At 38.3% G+C, this 16,825-nt stretch overlaps 1 protein-coding gene across 4 annotated transcripts in view; it reads right to left on the minus strand.

The window, feature by feature from the left end:
* Positions 1–16,825, minus strand: part of CSMD3 (CUB and Sushi multiple domains 3) — a 1,318,842-nt gene that overhangs the window by 172,433 nt on the left and 1,129,584 nt on the right. For all 4 annotated transcript variants that reach the window (XM_075063193.1, XM_075063192.1, XM_075063195.1 and 1 more), the window contains 3 exons: positions 15,256–15,433; positions 7,987–8,132; positions 317–397 (listed from right to left, as the gene is read on the minus strand). In XM_075063193.1, the coding sequence (XP_074919294.1) occupies positions 317–397; positions 7,987–8,132; positions 15,256–15,433 (405 nt within the window). The remainder of the gene's footprint in view (positions 1–316; positions 398–7,986; positions 8,133–15,255; positions 15,434–16,825) is intronic.

Genomic DNA, 16,825 nt, shown 5'->3' on the forward strand with positions numbered 1-16,825 from the left:
ACTAAACTATTTTTTAAAAAAATGCTTATAATTAAAATTCATTTTGAGAGTTTATGAGTTTATTAGAATATTCCAAATAAATACATTTTAAAAAAAGGTATTTGAGAAGCAGTTCTTGTGTCCTTCAATAGCACCATCTGTGAGACTAATAATAAAATAATAATAATAATTATTATTATTATTATCATTATTACTACTAGGATTCAACAAGTACAAGAAAGAAGAAAAGCTTTTAAAACATTTTTCTTTAAAAATGTAAATGTATTTGTGAATTCTCCTTGAAATATGTTAGTGTTCATACTTTTACAGACATTACCTATTTCAAATTCATCATCCTCAGTCAAAATTTCAGCATTTGGTATAGCTGGTGGAGGTTGACACACTCGAAGCTGATAGGCTAAAAAACACAGAAGGTATTGTGATTAATGTGTTGCTCAAATTCACAGGATAACAATAAACAATATATATAGCTTCACATTGAAAGTTCAGTGGAATCTAACAGAAACATATACATGGAGTTTGAATGTTAAGAATGCAAAGATGAAGAAAGGATCTCCCACGTTAAAGATTTCAGATTAGTCTTAATGGCAAAATCCTGCTCACACATATTCTGGGAAGATCATGGGTATTTGTGAAATATCTGCAAGGAACTAATCTTGTCTGCAAAGCACAAATGTTTAGTTCACAGTATGCTTAGCAAAATGTGTTTTTACCCCCAAACACTTCCTGTCTTGAGACCATCTTAAATGAAGGCCCATTCAAGAGTAAAACATTATTCCTTTCAAAGGTACAATAACCATTATGAAGCAGCTTCTTCAGGTGTGAAATATCCCAGAAAATGAATGCATATAGATATATACTGAATATGACCACAGAGAGAATTGATCCTTGTGGGATTCTACAAGTGTGTGGAGGGGGTGGGGGGGGGGCAATGGCAGATGTGTATTTTCCCATCATTATCCTTTGGATGTATCCTTCCAGAAAGTACAACCATTTTAGATATTTTCTCTAGATCCCTGTCACATCTCAGGCAGCACAGCAGTATCCCAAGACCAGAAATTTTCCTAGGTATGTCAATATTAGCAAATACAAACGCACTTAAGAATACTGGGTGAAATCTTGGCTGCATTGACATCAATGGAAGTTTTGCCACTGAGTTCAAGGAGCCAGGATTTTATTCATTATGTAGATTTTGAGTAATGCTTGGAAGCTATTTTTTACCTTGTTGACTACAAGGATCAGTTCTCTCTCTGGCCCTGTTCAATATCAATATGTAGCCACTAGGCAAACTGATCAGATGACATGGGCTTCTGTGCAAGCAATATGCAGATGACACGCAGCTCTGCCTATCCTTCACGCATAACCACATCACCACCATCAAGATGGCCCAACGCTTGTCCGAGATCAACTCATGGATGAAGAGCAGCTAGTTGAAGCTGAACCAGAGCAAGGCAGAGGAGATGCTGGTGGGCAGAAGAAAGCATGATAAAGAGTTTTCAACAATGGTGCAGTCTCCTTGTTGAAGATGAACACCCACAATGGTCAATTCAGTGAGTCATTTCCTTCTAGTTGGTTAGGAGACATAGTCCCATCCTGGCAAATGATGATCTAGCCACAGTTATACAGGGTTTTATCATCTCCTGTCTGGAGTACAGCAATACAATATACCTGGGCATGAAGCCATCTGCCTTTAGGAAACTCTGACTAGTACAGAATGCTGCAGTTCATCTCCTCATTAACACTGGCTGCTACAAGCACATACAACCTGTTCTCCACTCCCTACAGTGGCTTCACATAGGATATTGATTCAAGTTCAAGATCTTGATCTTTATCCTCAAGGTGCTCAAGGCCCTTGCCCTACCAATATCTAAAAGATCCTTTAAAGCTTCTGGATGAAGATCAGGCTTAATAACTTTGCTCCTCGGGTACAATGGAACCTTCTACACAAAGGGTAAAGGGTTATATTGGTACATATGACAGAACTTCCTTTGGGGCCAGTGCCACATTGTAGAATGAATTCCCACAGGAACTAAAGACCATCACAAACCTCACCACCTTCTGCTCCAAGTGTAAGACACTTCTTCAGGCTTTTCTACCAAATGTATAGCAACATGTACATGTAAAACAAAACCCTACACTACACACAGAATTGTCCCCTGGAAGAGGATGAAAGAGAGAGAGAGAAAGAGAGAGAGAGAGAATTAATAATATTTGACAGATTTTTGGCGCATAGTTTAAAGCATGACTGGAAGGCACTCAGATATCACTATATTAAGAGTGACAAAAGAACCTATATGCAATGAAATACAATTATTGCATTGCTATTGGATGGATCGGTTGGTTCAGTTTGGGCTTTCATCTCATAGCAGGTTAACAGTAGTTTCAGTCATCTGTACTTCACCAGGAGTAAAATTTTCAAAAGAAATTAAGTGGTTTAGGAGCATAATTCCTATTTTCAAATATGACTTAGGTCATGTCTACACTACAGCAGATACAGCAGCACAGATAAGATGCTGCAGCTATGCTGCTGTAGCACCCTTGTGTAGATGCTTTCTACATCAACAGAGGGATTTTTCCATCAATGTAGTTAATCCTTCTCTCTGAGAGGTGGTAACTAGTTCAACAGAATTCTTCTGTTCACCTAGCAGAGAGTTCAGTCCACACTGGGGTGGGGAAGGAGGGAGGTAGATCCACCTAACTGTGGTGCTTATGAAAATTTGTTCACAGCCCTGAATGACATAACTGGATTGATCTAATTTTTTAAGTGTACACCAGGCCTTATGCACCAAGAAGCCTAAGTCTCCTCAGTGAGACTCAGTAGTACAAAGGCTCTTAAGTCACATAACTTCTTTTGAAAATTTTACTTAAAGTTACTACAGTCTGAATTAGATCAATTGCTGTGCAACTGAGATTAAGTCTTCAACACCAGCCAGTACCACAGTTTTGACGGCTCCTGTGATTTTATCTTGAGGCTCGTTATATTTGTTGATTTACTTAAAGCTCCATCTCCTGGAGTCAATATATTACAATTACATGAGATTCTCAGATTTCATTTAAGAAGTAAGCTTTTAGACCTCATGGTTGTGGAAAAAAAGCTTGAAAAATGTGAGTTGAGTGTACCTCAAAGGCTCAGAAAACATAAAACAAAGAAAAAAAAACAAAAAAACAAAATGTATTTTACTTTTTAAAACTCTCATAACTAAAAAAAACAAAAACAAAAAACAAAAAAACAAACAACCTCCCCCTTTTTTGTGGCTTGACACATGATTTTTGGCCAGGTGGGGATGGCAATACTGGTACCACTTTCAAGCCACACCTTTTCCCTACCGGAAAGAATATTAATAGTTTCAAAACAGAGGAGGACAGTTCACTCAAACCATGTGCCTTGGTGAGGTCCTGATGGAAACTGTCACAAAAATAATACATCAATTAGTTATTTTTTTCCAGTTTCTTATACAGGCAAATATGTATTTTGTGGCAGTTTTGCTTATATTAAGACTGCAGGCTCAAACCTTAGGTCTCTAGGTTCAATGTCATCAAAATTACAGTTTGGAAGATCTGATTCACTGTGGTCTTGCACCTTTTGTAATCATTTAATCTATGCAAGTGTAAAACAGTGCAAAACACTATCATTCTGTTTTAGAAGAGATTGCTCACAGCATAGGCGCTGACTTCCTGCGTTCTCCATCCCTGGAGAAAATTAGCGGGTGTTTAACACCAACCAGCAGCCAAGCTCCTCTCCCTCTCCCCCATTCCTATCCACCAGTGGCCCTGCTGATCAACTCCTCCCCCTCCTCCCCGTTCCTCCTGAACAATGCAGAACTGCTGTTCTGCGGTGTGCAGGAGGTCTTGGCAGGGACAGCGAGGAGCAGGGATGGGAAACACTCAAGGGAGGGGGCAGAAAGAGACAGGGAAGAGGCAGGGTGGCAGTGGAGCAGAGGTGGGAAGAGGCAGGGAGGGGATAAGGCCTTGGAGGTAGATGTGGAGTTGGGGGCCGAGCCAAGGATGGTGTGGGGGTGGGGTTGGGGGCTTAGGGTAAGGTGTGGAGTGGGATTGAGCACCCCCAGGGAAAATTAGAAGCCAGCAACTGTGGTTCACAACCAATTTGCACAGGTAGAAAGTACGAGGCAGTGGAGAATCACACCTTCAAACTCTTTCCATTACTTCAAACAACATGTTACTGGAAGTCAGAATTCAAATGAATGCTATGATTACCCAAAATGTATTAGCCCTAACTCACAATAAGTTGTGGGTGCATGGGGGATCTTGCCCCATTCTAAATTGCCCCATGTTCCTTTTGCAGTTTTGGTGGATTGCTTTGGCAATCTCCAGACAATGTAATGCTCCCCAGGACCCATTACTGGCTGGTATAATTTAGAGTAACCCTGAGCCTGCTCTAATTCATAGAGGGAGGAGCAACAGTAGAAAACTAGCCCCATAATCAGGGAACCACAAATGGTTCCTATGCAGATTTACTCTCAGCTGTACCCATTAATTACTGGTTTATTGTGTCATACTGAAATACTGTAAAGGCCCAATACCCTACTTTCCTCTATGTCCTCACCCCAGATCCTATTCACTCGATTGTGAGTTTGTTTGCAAGGAATGCAGGATCATATACAAAGAAATCCTGATGTTTGTATACAAATGGCTCCTGCTGAGAAGTTGTCAAGCTTTGTGAAAGCTCAGCCATAGATTTGTCAGAGATCATGAGGATTCCTTATAAAGGAAATGCAGTGAACATGCGGAATTATATGGAGTAGGTACAAAGGATAAGTAAATATATATTAGCAACTTCAGCTTTGCCACTGCTGTATTGTTCCTCTTTATCCAGGTGCCAAGCATACCCTTCCTGACAGTGTGCATGATACAGAATCTACAATGCAACTGTCAAGATTGCAAAACTGAAGCAGTCAAAAAAATACAAATAAGTCTTCCAAAAAGGAGATCTGCAAGAAGGCTTAGTTTGCAATTTGACTATCAGTGCCATGTACCAGATACTTTCCAAAAACATCAGTATTTGGAAATTCTTGAATTCACACAGACTAAAAACCTATGGATTAGATTCTCAGCTGATATATATAGGCTTGATTTCATTGAAGTCACTGGTGTCACTGCAGTTTACACCAGATGAGGAGCTGGCCTGGATTATTTTGTACTATGTGTTTGTATAGCAGCTAGCAGAACAGAACCTCCGTTGGGTTGGGATCTTTTGGATGCTACTATCATCTATATTGATAAGAATGTAACAGTAGATATATAAATAACAAATATTATGAAGATATAGATATTGCTTCAGTTCTTAATAGATGACAGTGCAGCTATGCTCTTTAAGCACTGAGAGCAGAAGCATGGTTCCAGCCATTTCCCACCAATTCTACTCCCTCTTGTCTACCTGGTATTCTTGTGTGTATTAAAGTTTTTGCCCAGGGGAACATCCTCTGTGTTTTGAATCTGTTGTCTATGAGAGTAGCTGGTACGCTAATCTCTCCCAGAGGGTTTTTCTTGTACCTTTCTTTTCTTTAATTAAAAGCCTTTTTCTTAACACCTGATTGATTTTTTCCTTGTTTTTAGATCCAAGGGAGTTGGATCTGGATCCACCAGGAGTTGGTGGGAGAAAGAAGAAGGGATGGTTAATTTCTCCTTGTTTTAAGATCCAAGGGGTTTGGATCTGTGTTCACCAGGGAATTGGTGAAGTCCCTCAAGACTACCCAGGGAAAAAAATAGTGCTTGGGGGATGGTGGCAGCGATACCAGATCTAAGCTGGTAATTAAGCTTAGAAGTGCCCACGCAGGTCCCCACACCTGTACCCTAAAGTTCTGAGTGGGGAAGGAACCTTGACAATTTGCTAAATCATCCTGGATAGAATTTGCTAAATCATCCTGGAGGCCAAAGATGAGGAGGCTGCAGTAGTCAAGGTCAGGGTGATTAGGGGTTGGGCAAGGGCTCTATAAGAGGGAACATAGAACTAACGTCAGAATTTGGAAATACTGATGCTAGATAGGATGCAGAGTATAAAACCTGCATGATTTAGAGATAGCATTCATTTAGGGAGAGAATGAGAGGAATATAAAATGACTGCAGAATTGTGAGCCTCAGGACACAGAGGAATTGCCAAATTTATTTGTGTATCTTTGGTTGCTTCATGCCAATGATGAGTGGCATGAATCAGTTTGTTCAGCATCTATATTATGCTGCTAGGAAACATTTGAAAAGCTACAAGCCAAATGCCAGCAACATGCTTATGATACACAGTGACACATATCATTCTTATCACAGGCAGAAAGCCATTTGTCATACAGCTACCTCCGTGTCTAGAAGAAAAAAGCACTTCCATAAAGAATAATATATGATTCAAATTCAATCGAAATCAGATGGAAGTGATTTTGGTAGGCCAAAGGACATATTCAGAAGGCCCTTCAGAATCCATGACCACTCTTCTGATAAGGGTATCTGAATATTCATTGTCAGAGAGTTGCAGTCTGGTAGACACATTATGCCTGGACACCAGGATTTTTTACTACCTCCAACTGGAAAGAAAGCTGTGCCTGCTCCTCACAGAGGAAGTCCTGGAGATAGTGCTCCATGCCTTTGTTATTTCACAGCTGGAGTACTGAAATGCTTTTTTTCCTGGGTCAGACAATGGAAGCTAGACAATAACAACGATGGTACTAATTTCAGAAGCCCATATCTTAACAGGTAAATGAAACATTGGTACTCTGCCTACTACACCCATTCAACAGTGGAACCAATTCAATATACTGGTTCTTAGTGTCATAGCCCGTAATAATCTGAACACACAAAGTGCCACTTCCAAAATACTACAGTCCACAGATATGATGTAATTCTCAGTAGCCATAACAGAGCTTGCCAGAGATGGAGGCAGGTGACGAACTGCCTCTGGAACTCTTTGTCACACAAAGCCCAGATGATCTCCATTTTAGTGTACATGTCTTTCAAGGAGGTGGCTCTCTCAATTACAGAAGAATCTGTTTCAACTTGTGAGCATTTTATCACTCATTTAACAGGATGCCAACATCCATGCTTCTAGGTGTAGCTTGGATCTGTGTGAAGCTTGGATCTGGGTGAATGATCTGGCTCCTAACTATAATACCATTACTAATACAGATTAATTCATTATAACACAGATTATTCATTAACACAGATTAATTCATTATAAGTAAAATTGATCTACAAAATAGAAATTCTGACAAGGAAAAAGAAACAGAAGTGCACTGCAACTTCTAGAAAGCGGTAATTATGAGATCTGTTGTTTATCATGATAGGAAATTAATGTCCCTTAGAAACCTGACACAAGACTTAGCATCTGTGTGAAGGTATATGAACTCCCTTCACCTTTTCCTTATTTCTAGAAGGTTTTAGGAATTACTGGTACCAAGATGTGCACTCCCAAGAGGCATGTTCTTGGTGCAGAAGTAAATTTTTGTAAATTCCATAAAAATACAGACATGCTGCTATGACAAAAAACATATTCCCTTACATTTCAAAATAAAAAATATGCAAAGGATTTGGCAGCCTCTAGGTCAATACAGGTATAGGTCTCCGTTGATTCTTCTCACTTGAACAGGATGGATAAACGCATGTAATTGAATTTAGTTTGTTATCACTTGCAGCACTGGTGTAACTGCACTGATCACACACAATTTAAACAAAATTTGCATTTTGGACCCCATCTTTTAATGCAATGGAAGCTATAAAGAGATATTTATGTCTAACCTGAACTGGATGTTAGATTTTGGAAGGTTCACTGGTTCTTTTTGTTTGTTTGTTTGTACTGACAATGTGCTCATGGTATATCTTCTTTGCTTGTCTATTAATAGTGGTAAACATTCAATGATTAACAAAAATTAAACTAATTGTTCCAAAGGACTTAACATTTATTTTAATAACAGTAAGTTAAAACATTTTTCCTTAAGCTTCAATTATACAATCATCAATAAATATAGATAAATTTATTGAATTTACCATGATAACTTAGCACAAAGAAACCACTTGTTGTGAAGTCACTGTGGAACTTGATGAGAATCTGGTTTGAAGTACTGTAGACAGACTCCAAAGCAGTGTTGCCACTAAACTGTCCAATCTGAGGAGAAGTTTGGTCTGGCCCATCCCTAAAAGAAAAAAAAAACATCAAAAGAAAAATAATATTAAGGGTAGGTTTCACCATTAATTGTAGGTAAATGTGCAATGATGAGGGATTATGTGATATTTTTGCTAGGTGGGTCATTTTTTCTAGGTGTAATGCAGTATTTTTGTCTATCCTAAAATGAGCATATATTTAAGTTTTCTAAAAAAAAAAATACTGTAAAGGTTTAGATGTATTCCTTGCAATAAAAATAAAACAGGACTATTCAGGTGCTGAAATGCTCCTTTGAGGAGGAAATGTGTAACCTGGGATGGAAAATGCCCCATGACAGAAGATGCGTTAGGGTGCTTCCGAATTTCTGAGTATAAGTTTCTCCACTTACTACCTATTGGAATAAATGTTCTATTTTCTTCCTGCAGATTGTGGTATCCTCAATCTGGCTGGGTTCGAGTGGTACTTTTTTGCCTTGAAACACACTCACTCTTATATAGCCAAGATGACAAATATGGACATTAGGCTCACAGGCCATACTGCTGTTCCTCTCCCATAAATTTCTAGCAGTATTACAGAAGAGGAACCACACATTTTCTGTTGATTCATAGAATCATAGAACCATAGGGTTAGAAGGGACCACAAAGGCCATCAAGCCTAATCTGTTGCCAAGATGTATCCATACCATCCAAGACAGATGGCTATCCAGTCTCCTTTTGAAAGCCTCCAGTGAAGGAGCTTCCACAACTTCTCTAGGCAGTCTGTTCCACTGTCTGATTGTTCTTACCATTAGGAAGTTTTTCCTGAGATTTAATCTAAATCTGCTGTGCTATAGTTTGAACCCATTACCTCTTGTCCTGTCCTCTGTGTCAAAACAGAGCTTTTCTCCATCTTTTTATAGCAGTCTTTCAAGTATTTGAAGACCACTATCCTGTCCCCTTTTAATCTCCTCTTTCCAAACTAAACATTCTTCAGCCTTTGCTCATATGATTGCATCCCACTCCTTTGATCATCATTGTTGCTCACCTTTGGAATCTTTTCAGTTTCTCTACATCCCTTCTATGCATTGTTGACCAAATTGGACACAGTACATAAGCTGAGGCCTACCCAGCACTGAGTAGAGTGGTACTTTCACCTCCCGTTACTTTGTTAATGTTACTCAAAATTGTGTTTGATTTTTTTGCAACAATATCCAATTGTTGACTCACGTTGAGGTTGTGATCCACCTCAACTCCCAGATCCTTTTTAGCAGTGCTGCTGCCAACCCAGTTATCCCCCCGATTCTGTATTTGTGCCTACCTTCCAAAATTGTGATTAGTATGCTCTCTATTCCCACATCCAGGTCATTAATAAAGATGTTTAAAATAAAAGAAAAGAAAAAAAAGACCCAGAACAAATGCCTGTGGAACCCCACTAGAGACCTTCTTCCAGTCAGACATCATTCCATTAATAGTTATTCTTTTTTTTCTTAATGTTAGTTCCGCTAAACCAGCATTTCTCCGGCTTACTTATGAGAATGTCATGTGGAACTATGTCAAAAGCCTTGCTAAAGTACAGGTATAGTATGCCCCTGGCATTCCCCCATCCACCAAACCAATTACCTAACCAAAGAAGGAAAACAAGTTGGCATGACTTGGAATGATTCAGGGATTTCTGGATGGATTAAATAATGTACCACATTTAGTGTATATAAAAAGGTAGGGTAAAATCATAGCCTCATTGCAGCCAAAGGTAAAACTCCTATTAACATACATGGGATCAGAATTTCACCCTAAAACTGTATACAAACTATTATACGTGTAAATATTACTGACATTTATTATTTTGAAAGTCAATTTTTTTAAAGGAGCTTCAGATGACAGCATTTCATTTGAGATTAAATTTGTGGGCAGAATTAGAAGTCAAAGTGTTATCATTTGCACCTAAAACTAAGTATGGGTATAAAATATAGGACACTTAAATTGGATCAATTAATCATTAATGTAAACAGCTTCCTAATTTTTAATTAATTTTCTTGCATTCACTGCAGTTTTAATGTTGGGTAACAAAGGTCCTCACTGAAAAGAAGGTGTTTAAATATAAAGATAAATAATTAGTTATGGTATATGCATGATTTCACATATGTTTTTCTTATAATATTTCCTTCAAGATTCTTAAACAAAAGGGGCTGCTTAGCATAAATTATTGCTCTCTGTTCCCATAGTTTAAATAATAGCTACTTCAGAGCAGTTCGTGGTCTTCATCATGTAACTATTTATTTCAAAATGTCTTGTTCTTTCTGTATTGTTGAAGCTATGGAACTCTGTGCACCTTTATTTTATGACTAGCCAATTCATGAATTCAGCAATTCATCTGGAAATAGGCAGACTAATAGAAACATATAATTTATTGGATGGGTTGAATAACAAATATTAGAAATGGAAAAAACCTGGCAGGTCATCTAGTTCACCCTCTGAAATTTGGAAGATTGTTCCTAATGATTACTCATGTGTGCTTTGTCTAGCCTGACTTTGAATATCTTTACTGATGGAGCTCCTAAAACTGATTATTGGGAGATTACTTCAGATTTTAACTCTCTTTCATATTCTAGTTCTATTACAAGGCCTTCACCCTCAAACCTATTGAACTCAGTCTTTTCATAATATGACTCTTTCTTTATCTTGGATTTATCAATAACATTATTTTATTCTGATACTCCTAAAACTGCACACATACTAGTGGCAAATTGAAACCATTACCTCCTCACTCCTTGATGAGCTACTTGTTTCAGTAGTAAATTCATGTTAAGATTCATATCAGCCGGCACCAGAGTTGTGTGGAAGACAGAAATTCCATCTTGTGGAGAGTTTTTAGATTTCCAATTCTGGCTTCATTCCATATCAGAACAAAATCCAAAAAAAATCAGAATTCCCCACAAAATATTGTGTTTTTTTAAAATGGATCAATCAAAACATTCTGACTTTTTTAAAATATTATATTATAAAATATAATAAAACATTAAAAAATAAAAATTAAAAACATTTTGTTCTGAAAATGTCAAAACAGGACATTTCAACATTGTTGGATTTTTTGCCTTCCATTTTTCTCAGAACAATTTTTTACTAAAACTGATTTTGTGAAGAACTTAAATTTTGATGAGAACTGAATTTTCCAAAAGAAAACTGTTCACTCAGAGTTTTTCTGATCAGCTCCAAGCACCACATTCTTCACAATGTCAGATTTTTTTAAAATTACATCACTTTAGTGTTATTATATATTTATATAACAACAAAAACAGTTTGCTAGCTATTTTAGTTTCACGGTTTCTGTCCTAAAGAGTTAACAATTTCAAGACAACATAAAAATGGAGTAAAAGGAAAGGGATGAGGAATATAATGATAACAATGTAATAAGCACTGAGGTTTACTTTTCTTATTGCTTTTGGGGGTCTTGGGACATTGTCTGAAAGTGAATTTAAGGAGAGATGAGGAGGAGGCAGGGTGAACTAGGTCATGGAGAGAACTGCAGGTATGTGAGGTCACATGGCAGGAGGCATATCGGGGAAAAAGAGAGGAAGATTAGATGAGGTTAGTAATTATGCAATTTGGCAGAGTTAAATGTTGAGGGATGAGCGAGAGGAGACAAGAAAGTAAACACAAGCAGAATTAAAGTTACTGAGGGCTGTGAAGGCCAAGACAAGCACCATAAATTTGATGAAGAAGGTGACTGGGAGAAAGTAAAGGAATTTCAAGAGCACCAGAACATACTAAGAGCAGGAGGCAGGGAAGACAATGTTTTTAGTGGCATATTGGAAAGACTGAAGGAAGCAGCAAGGTGAAAGTCTGGGATACCAAGGCGAACGAGTTTGCAGTCATCAAGATGAGAAATTATTAGGAACGCACATGGGAATGAAGAGCAACAGTAATGGACAGGTATATGGAAGATTATTATATATTCATGGCTATGATTAAAATTTCCCAAAGATTTTCATTTATATTTATCCAGGATATATATCTTAGTGTAACAGAACTGCAAATGAGTAATGGATGGAGATATCATAGTAATGAACTAGCCCAGCTAATAGGAGGGAGGGATAGCTCAGTGGTTTGAGCAGTAGCCTGCAAAACCCAGGGTTGTGAGCTCAATGCTTGAGAGGGCCACTTAGGGATATGGGGCAAAAATCAGTACTTGGTCCTACTAGTGAAAATAGGGGGCTGGACTCAATAACTTTTCAAGGTCCCTTCCAGTTCTAGGAGATAGCTATATCTCTTATTATTATTATCCCTTTAACTATTCTACAGAATCCATAATTTAAGTACCTCATGCTGCAGAGAATTTTAATTTAAATACACGTAAGCAAGCTTTAGACCAACCTTTATCACCATCAAAGTGTCTAAGGCATACAATGATGCCTCTGCCCAGATGATTATTTCTTATGTTTCCTCCTATGGCACTCTGTGGTAGGTGTCCGTGATCATTTGTCTCATTGAGAGCACCCTGGGTTCCATTCTGTTTTAACTAAGAGGCTCAGCTATAGCTGACCCAAATCCTATGTTGTATGCAGTGTTTTTGGAGCTGTGTTGGTCCCAGGATATTAAAGAGTCAAGGTGAGTAAGGTAATATCTTTTATTAGACCAATTTTTTTTGGTGAGATAGTCAAGCTTTCGAGCTACACAGAGCCCTTCAACAGGTATGGGTAAGGTACTTGAGTGGTCTCTATGTACTAACTACATATGCTAAAATATTTGTTCCATCTTGTATTTAGCTGTGACATTCTTCGTATCTTTCCCAGATCCAAAGAACTCTGTGTAGCTCAAAGCTTGTCTTTCTCAATAACTAAAGCTAGATCAATAAAAGATATTACCTCACCCAACTTAACTGTCTAACTCCTATATTTTACTTACAACTAAATCAAGAATATAGTCTCTTTCTTATATGCTCTAGAACTGATGATTCCACAGAGCAACCATGTAAGATGCTAAGAAATTGCTTCTCTAAATCCTGTCCTGATATGAAATTGGAACAGTTTATAGGTGTATAGTTGACCTTGCCTGTTATTACTCTTTTATTAAAACAGTTGCCTCTTTGATTTTTGTCAGCACTGTGCATTTGATATCCTTTTCTTGATCAGGAGATTGCTAGCATAAATTTAGGAGAATATTTTTATTCTCATGACATGGGATATACACCAACATCCTTCACAATGACAGCATCAGTGCCTGTCTCAAATATCTATAAGACAATGGATAACACTCTGATATTCACCACAAATACACTGCCAATCTCATCCATTTCATCATCACCCATTCTAATTTTATATTCAACAACAAATACTTTATAACAGGGTTTCTCAAACAGGGGTCGCCGCTCGTAAAGGGAAAACCAGGGACTTTCCCTACACAAGCAGTGACCCCTGTTTGAAAAACCCTGCTTATCCAACCATGAGAACAGCTATGAGTAAATGGATGACTCCCCAGTATGCCACCCTCTTCATGAGCCACCTTGAAGGAGAATTTCTGGATAAATGCACAACAACAAAAATGATATACCAGAGATACAACAATGATATATTCATCCTCTGGACAGATGACCTAAACTCTCTTTTAGATTTCCACTACAACTTCAACAACAATTATCCTTCCATTACATTTTTTCTAGAACACTCCCAGCACCGGTTTCCTGGACATCACAGTCAGCTTCAGCAATAGAACACTGCAGACAACTATACAGAAGAAACCCACGGATCACCACGCATAACTTCACAGATCTAGTAATCACCCCAATCACACCAAGAAATCTTTTATCTACAGCTGGGCACTCTGATGTCACAGAATATGCTTTGAGGAGAAAGTCCAGAATATACAGCTTAATTCAACAAACAAGCACACTCCAACAAAGAAGCAGATTGCATCATAGAATGAGTCACCCAAGTCCTCTGAGAAAACCTGCTTCAACATAGAAATGAACCCCCCTCTGACCGCACAGCCCTGTTGTCACCTCCCATCCCACAACAGAAGCCACATGAACTACCATTAAACAATTTCAACCCATACTTGTAACCCATACTGAAAGGAATCTTTCCTGAATCCCCTATTTTGGTCCTTCACCTTTGCCATCTCATCATCAGAAGCAAGCTCCCCATAGACCAGGAAACACCAACAATATGCAGCACCAGTCCCTGCCATAATAGATGCAAAACCTACAGACATATCTCCACTCTATGATGATCAACATCCCCAAACATACACCATTAAATGCCCCAGTAACAGCTATTTGGAAAAAAAATGAGACAATCACTATGCTCTCAAATGAACTCATACAGAGAAAACCAGCATATCACTTGTGGGTGAACACAAAGTGATCACGAAGCAATCGCTCTATATCTGACCTATCAATCCTCTTTCTCAAAGGAAACTTGCATAACACTTTCAAAAGATGAGCCTGAGAGGTTAAATTCATAACTTTGCTAGACAGTAAAAATCTTGGACTGAATAGAGACACTGTATTGGTGGTTTATTACAACAATCTATAACCTACTAACCTGCCCACCCCCAGCTTTTTCTTCTTCTTTCTCCACTATGACTGGAGAGATGTTAACTGGTCACTTCACCTTGAATGGTTCCTGGACATACATGTTAACTCCTTATGCTTAACAATCTGCTCCATCTTTTATTTAGCTGTGACATTCAGAGTACATTTCCCAGGCCTGATGAAGAACTCTGTTTATGTTTGAAAGTTTGTCTCTCGCACCAGCAGAAGTTGGTCCAATAAAAGATATTGTCTCATTCACCTTGTGCTCTAATGGGCTAAGTCAATATTCAGTGAGAGTCCTCTTTACATGTAATGCTTTATAACTTGATTTAACTCTCCCAACAAGTAAAATATCAAACTACTGATCCCATAACATTGATGCCAATAGAAATTTTGACTTGACTTCAATGGGAACAGGATTATCTTCATTCCTGAAATTTATTTTATCCCTATTTAGGTACTTCATGAAAGAAAATATAATATGCCCATTTTATCATTGGTTTAGTCTTGCAAATCAATCATTATCACTTAGCAGAATTCAGACATTAAGGAGAAATCTATGACACAGAACCAAAACGTTAGTTTTAATCTCTGACTTGTTACACTCTCACATGTAGTAGAATAAATCAATAATTGTGCTTACTTACCATACAGTTATGAAATCATATATTGGCTCTGTCTGAAGAACAGTAAAATTGATATAGATTCCATTACCAGGTGGTACTCGGACAAGCCAAAAGCAGTCCTGAAAGTTTGGGTACTCATCAGGGTATCCAGGAGAATATATGGTGCCATTCATTGCAGTTATATTTCCCCCACAGAGAGCTTAAAAACAAACAAAACAACAACAACAAACACTGCAGGAGCAGTCAATAACTTTTGCATTCTTTTTAGGTGGTGTGAAATCCTTATTTGTGAATACATTGAGCATGTTCATAGTTGAACTGTGTTATGGAAAACTAAATAATGTCATCTGGATATGGGAAACGAAAAAGCTATTGAGCTTTTACAAACAGCAAGAGGCCCAATTCTGAAGTCCTTACTCAGCTGAATCTCCCAGAAAAAAAAATAACCAAAAACATGGTAGTCCTAAAAAAAGACTTGAAGACTGGCTCCCAAATCCATTTTTAGATAATAGGCTAAATTCTACCTGACCCCATCCACCTCATCTGTGGAAGCACAAGATGAGGAAAACAGTGCAATGACCTTCTTCTTTGTGGCCCTGTGTAGAGGCCAGCAACAGTTATGTAGGGAGTGCAGGAATTGCTCCCACATTGTGTCCTCAGGGGGCAGCTACAAAAAAATGCATTGGGGATGATGATGGATAGGTGAAACTGGCTTGGTGTGAGTGTGGAGGGAGAGAAAGGGTAGAAACTATGCAATACAGAAGAAGAAGGAAAGCAATTTTGCATTTCCCAAGAGTGGTTCTGGCTAAGTAAGCAAGAAATCTTCCTACAGTTTCCTGACAAATTGTGCTCCCTCAACCCTTCATCCAGGGTGCCCCTGGCTCTAAAGCTTTTAGTTATACATATGCATTACATAATTTAGACTGCTGAACTCATGATTTTCCCCTCATACTTTTTCTCTCTAGTTTTTCCTGTTTCTCTATAGACAATATTGAGGGATTATGGCATAGGATCCAAAGTAGTAATAATCAGGTCAAATCCTAGGAAACAGAGCAAAGCCCACATAAGTTCACTTTATTCAGAGTAAATTTCCAGAAGAATAGAGGGGCTGAGGCAAAGAATCATTAGCCCTAAAACATGCTTAAGAACCGTCAAACTAGATGTGACCAGCTGCGGCAAGGCATGGAGGAATGGAACACTATTGTCCTAAGGGGATTGCTATGTGTATAAGTTTACTTGCTATGCCCACATCATCTTTAATGGTGCAGTATGGAGACTTTCAGCATTCTGCTTGGCATAGATCTACATGGAGATCTATGTCTAGATTCTCCACAGCCCAAGCAAGCCACACAGTGGACACATTGCATTTCTGCTGCTTTTACATGTAATGTGTCCACAGAAGCAAACAAAGGATTTGGGACAACATCTTAACTATGCTAGGACAAAGCACAGCAACTGGAATGTAGAAGGCCTTTATCAGAATCAAATATCTTAGAAAATCTCAAAGAGATGACAGTGAACTATTTTTTTTCTCCTCTTTAGGCATGGAAGCAAAAATTATTAAAAAAAAATCAAACACCTCTTTATCGAG

The sequence above is a fragment of the Chelonoidis abingdonii genome, chromosome 2, assembly GCF_003597395.2.
Source record: "Chelonoidis abingdonii isolate Lonesome George chromosome 2, CheloAbing_2.0, whole genome shotgun sequence".
Classification (NCBI taxonomy): domain Eukaryota; kingdom Metazoa; phylum Chordata; order Testudines; family Testudinidae; genus Chelonoidis; species Chelonoidis abingdonii.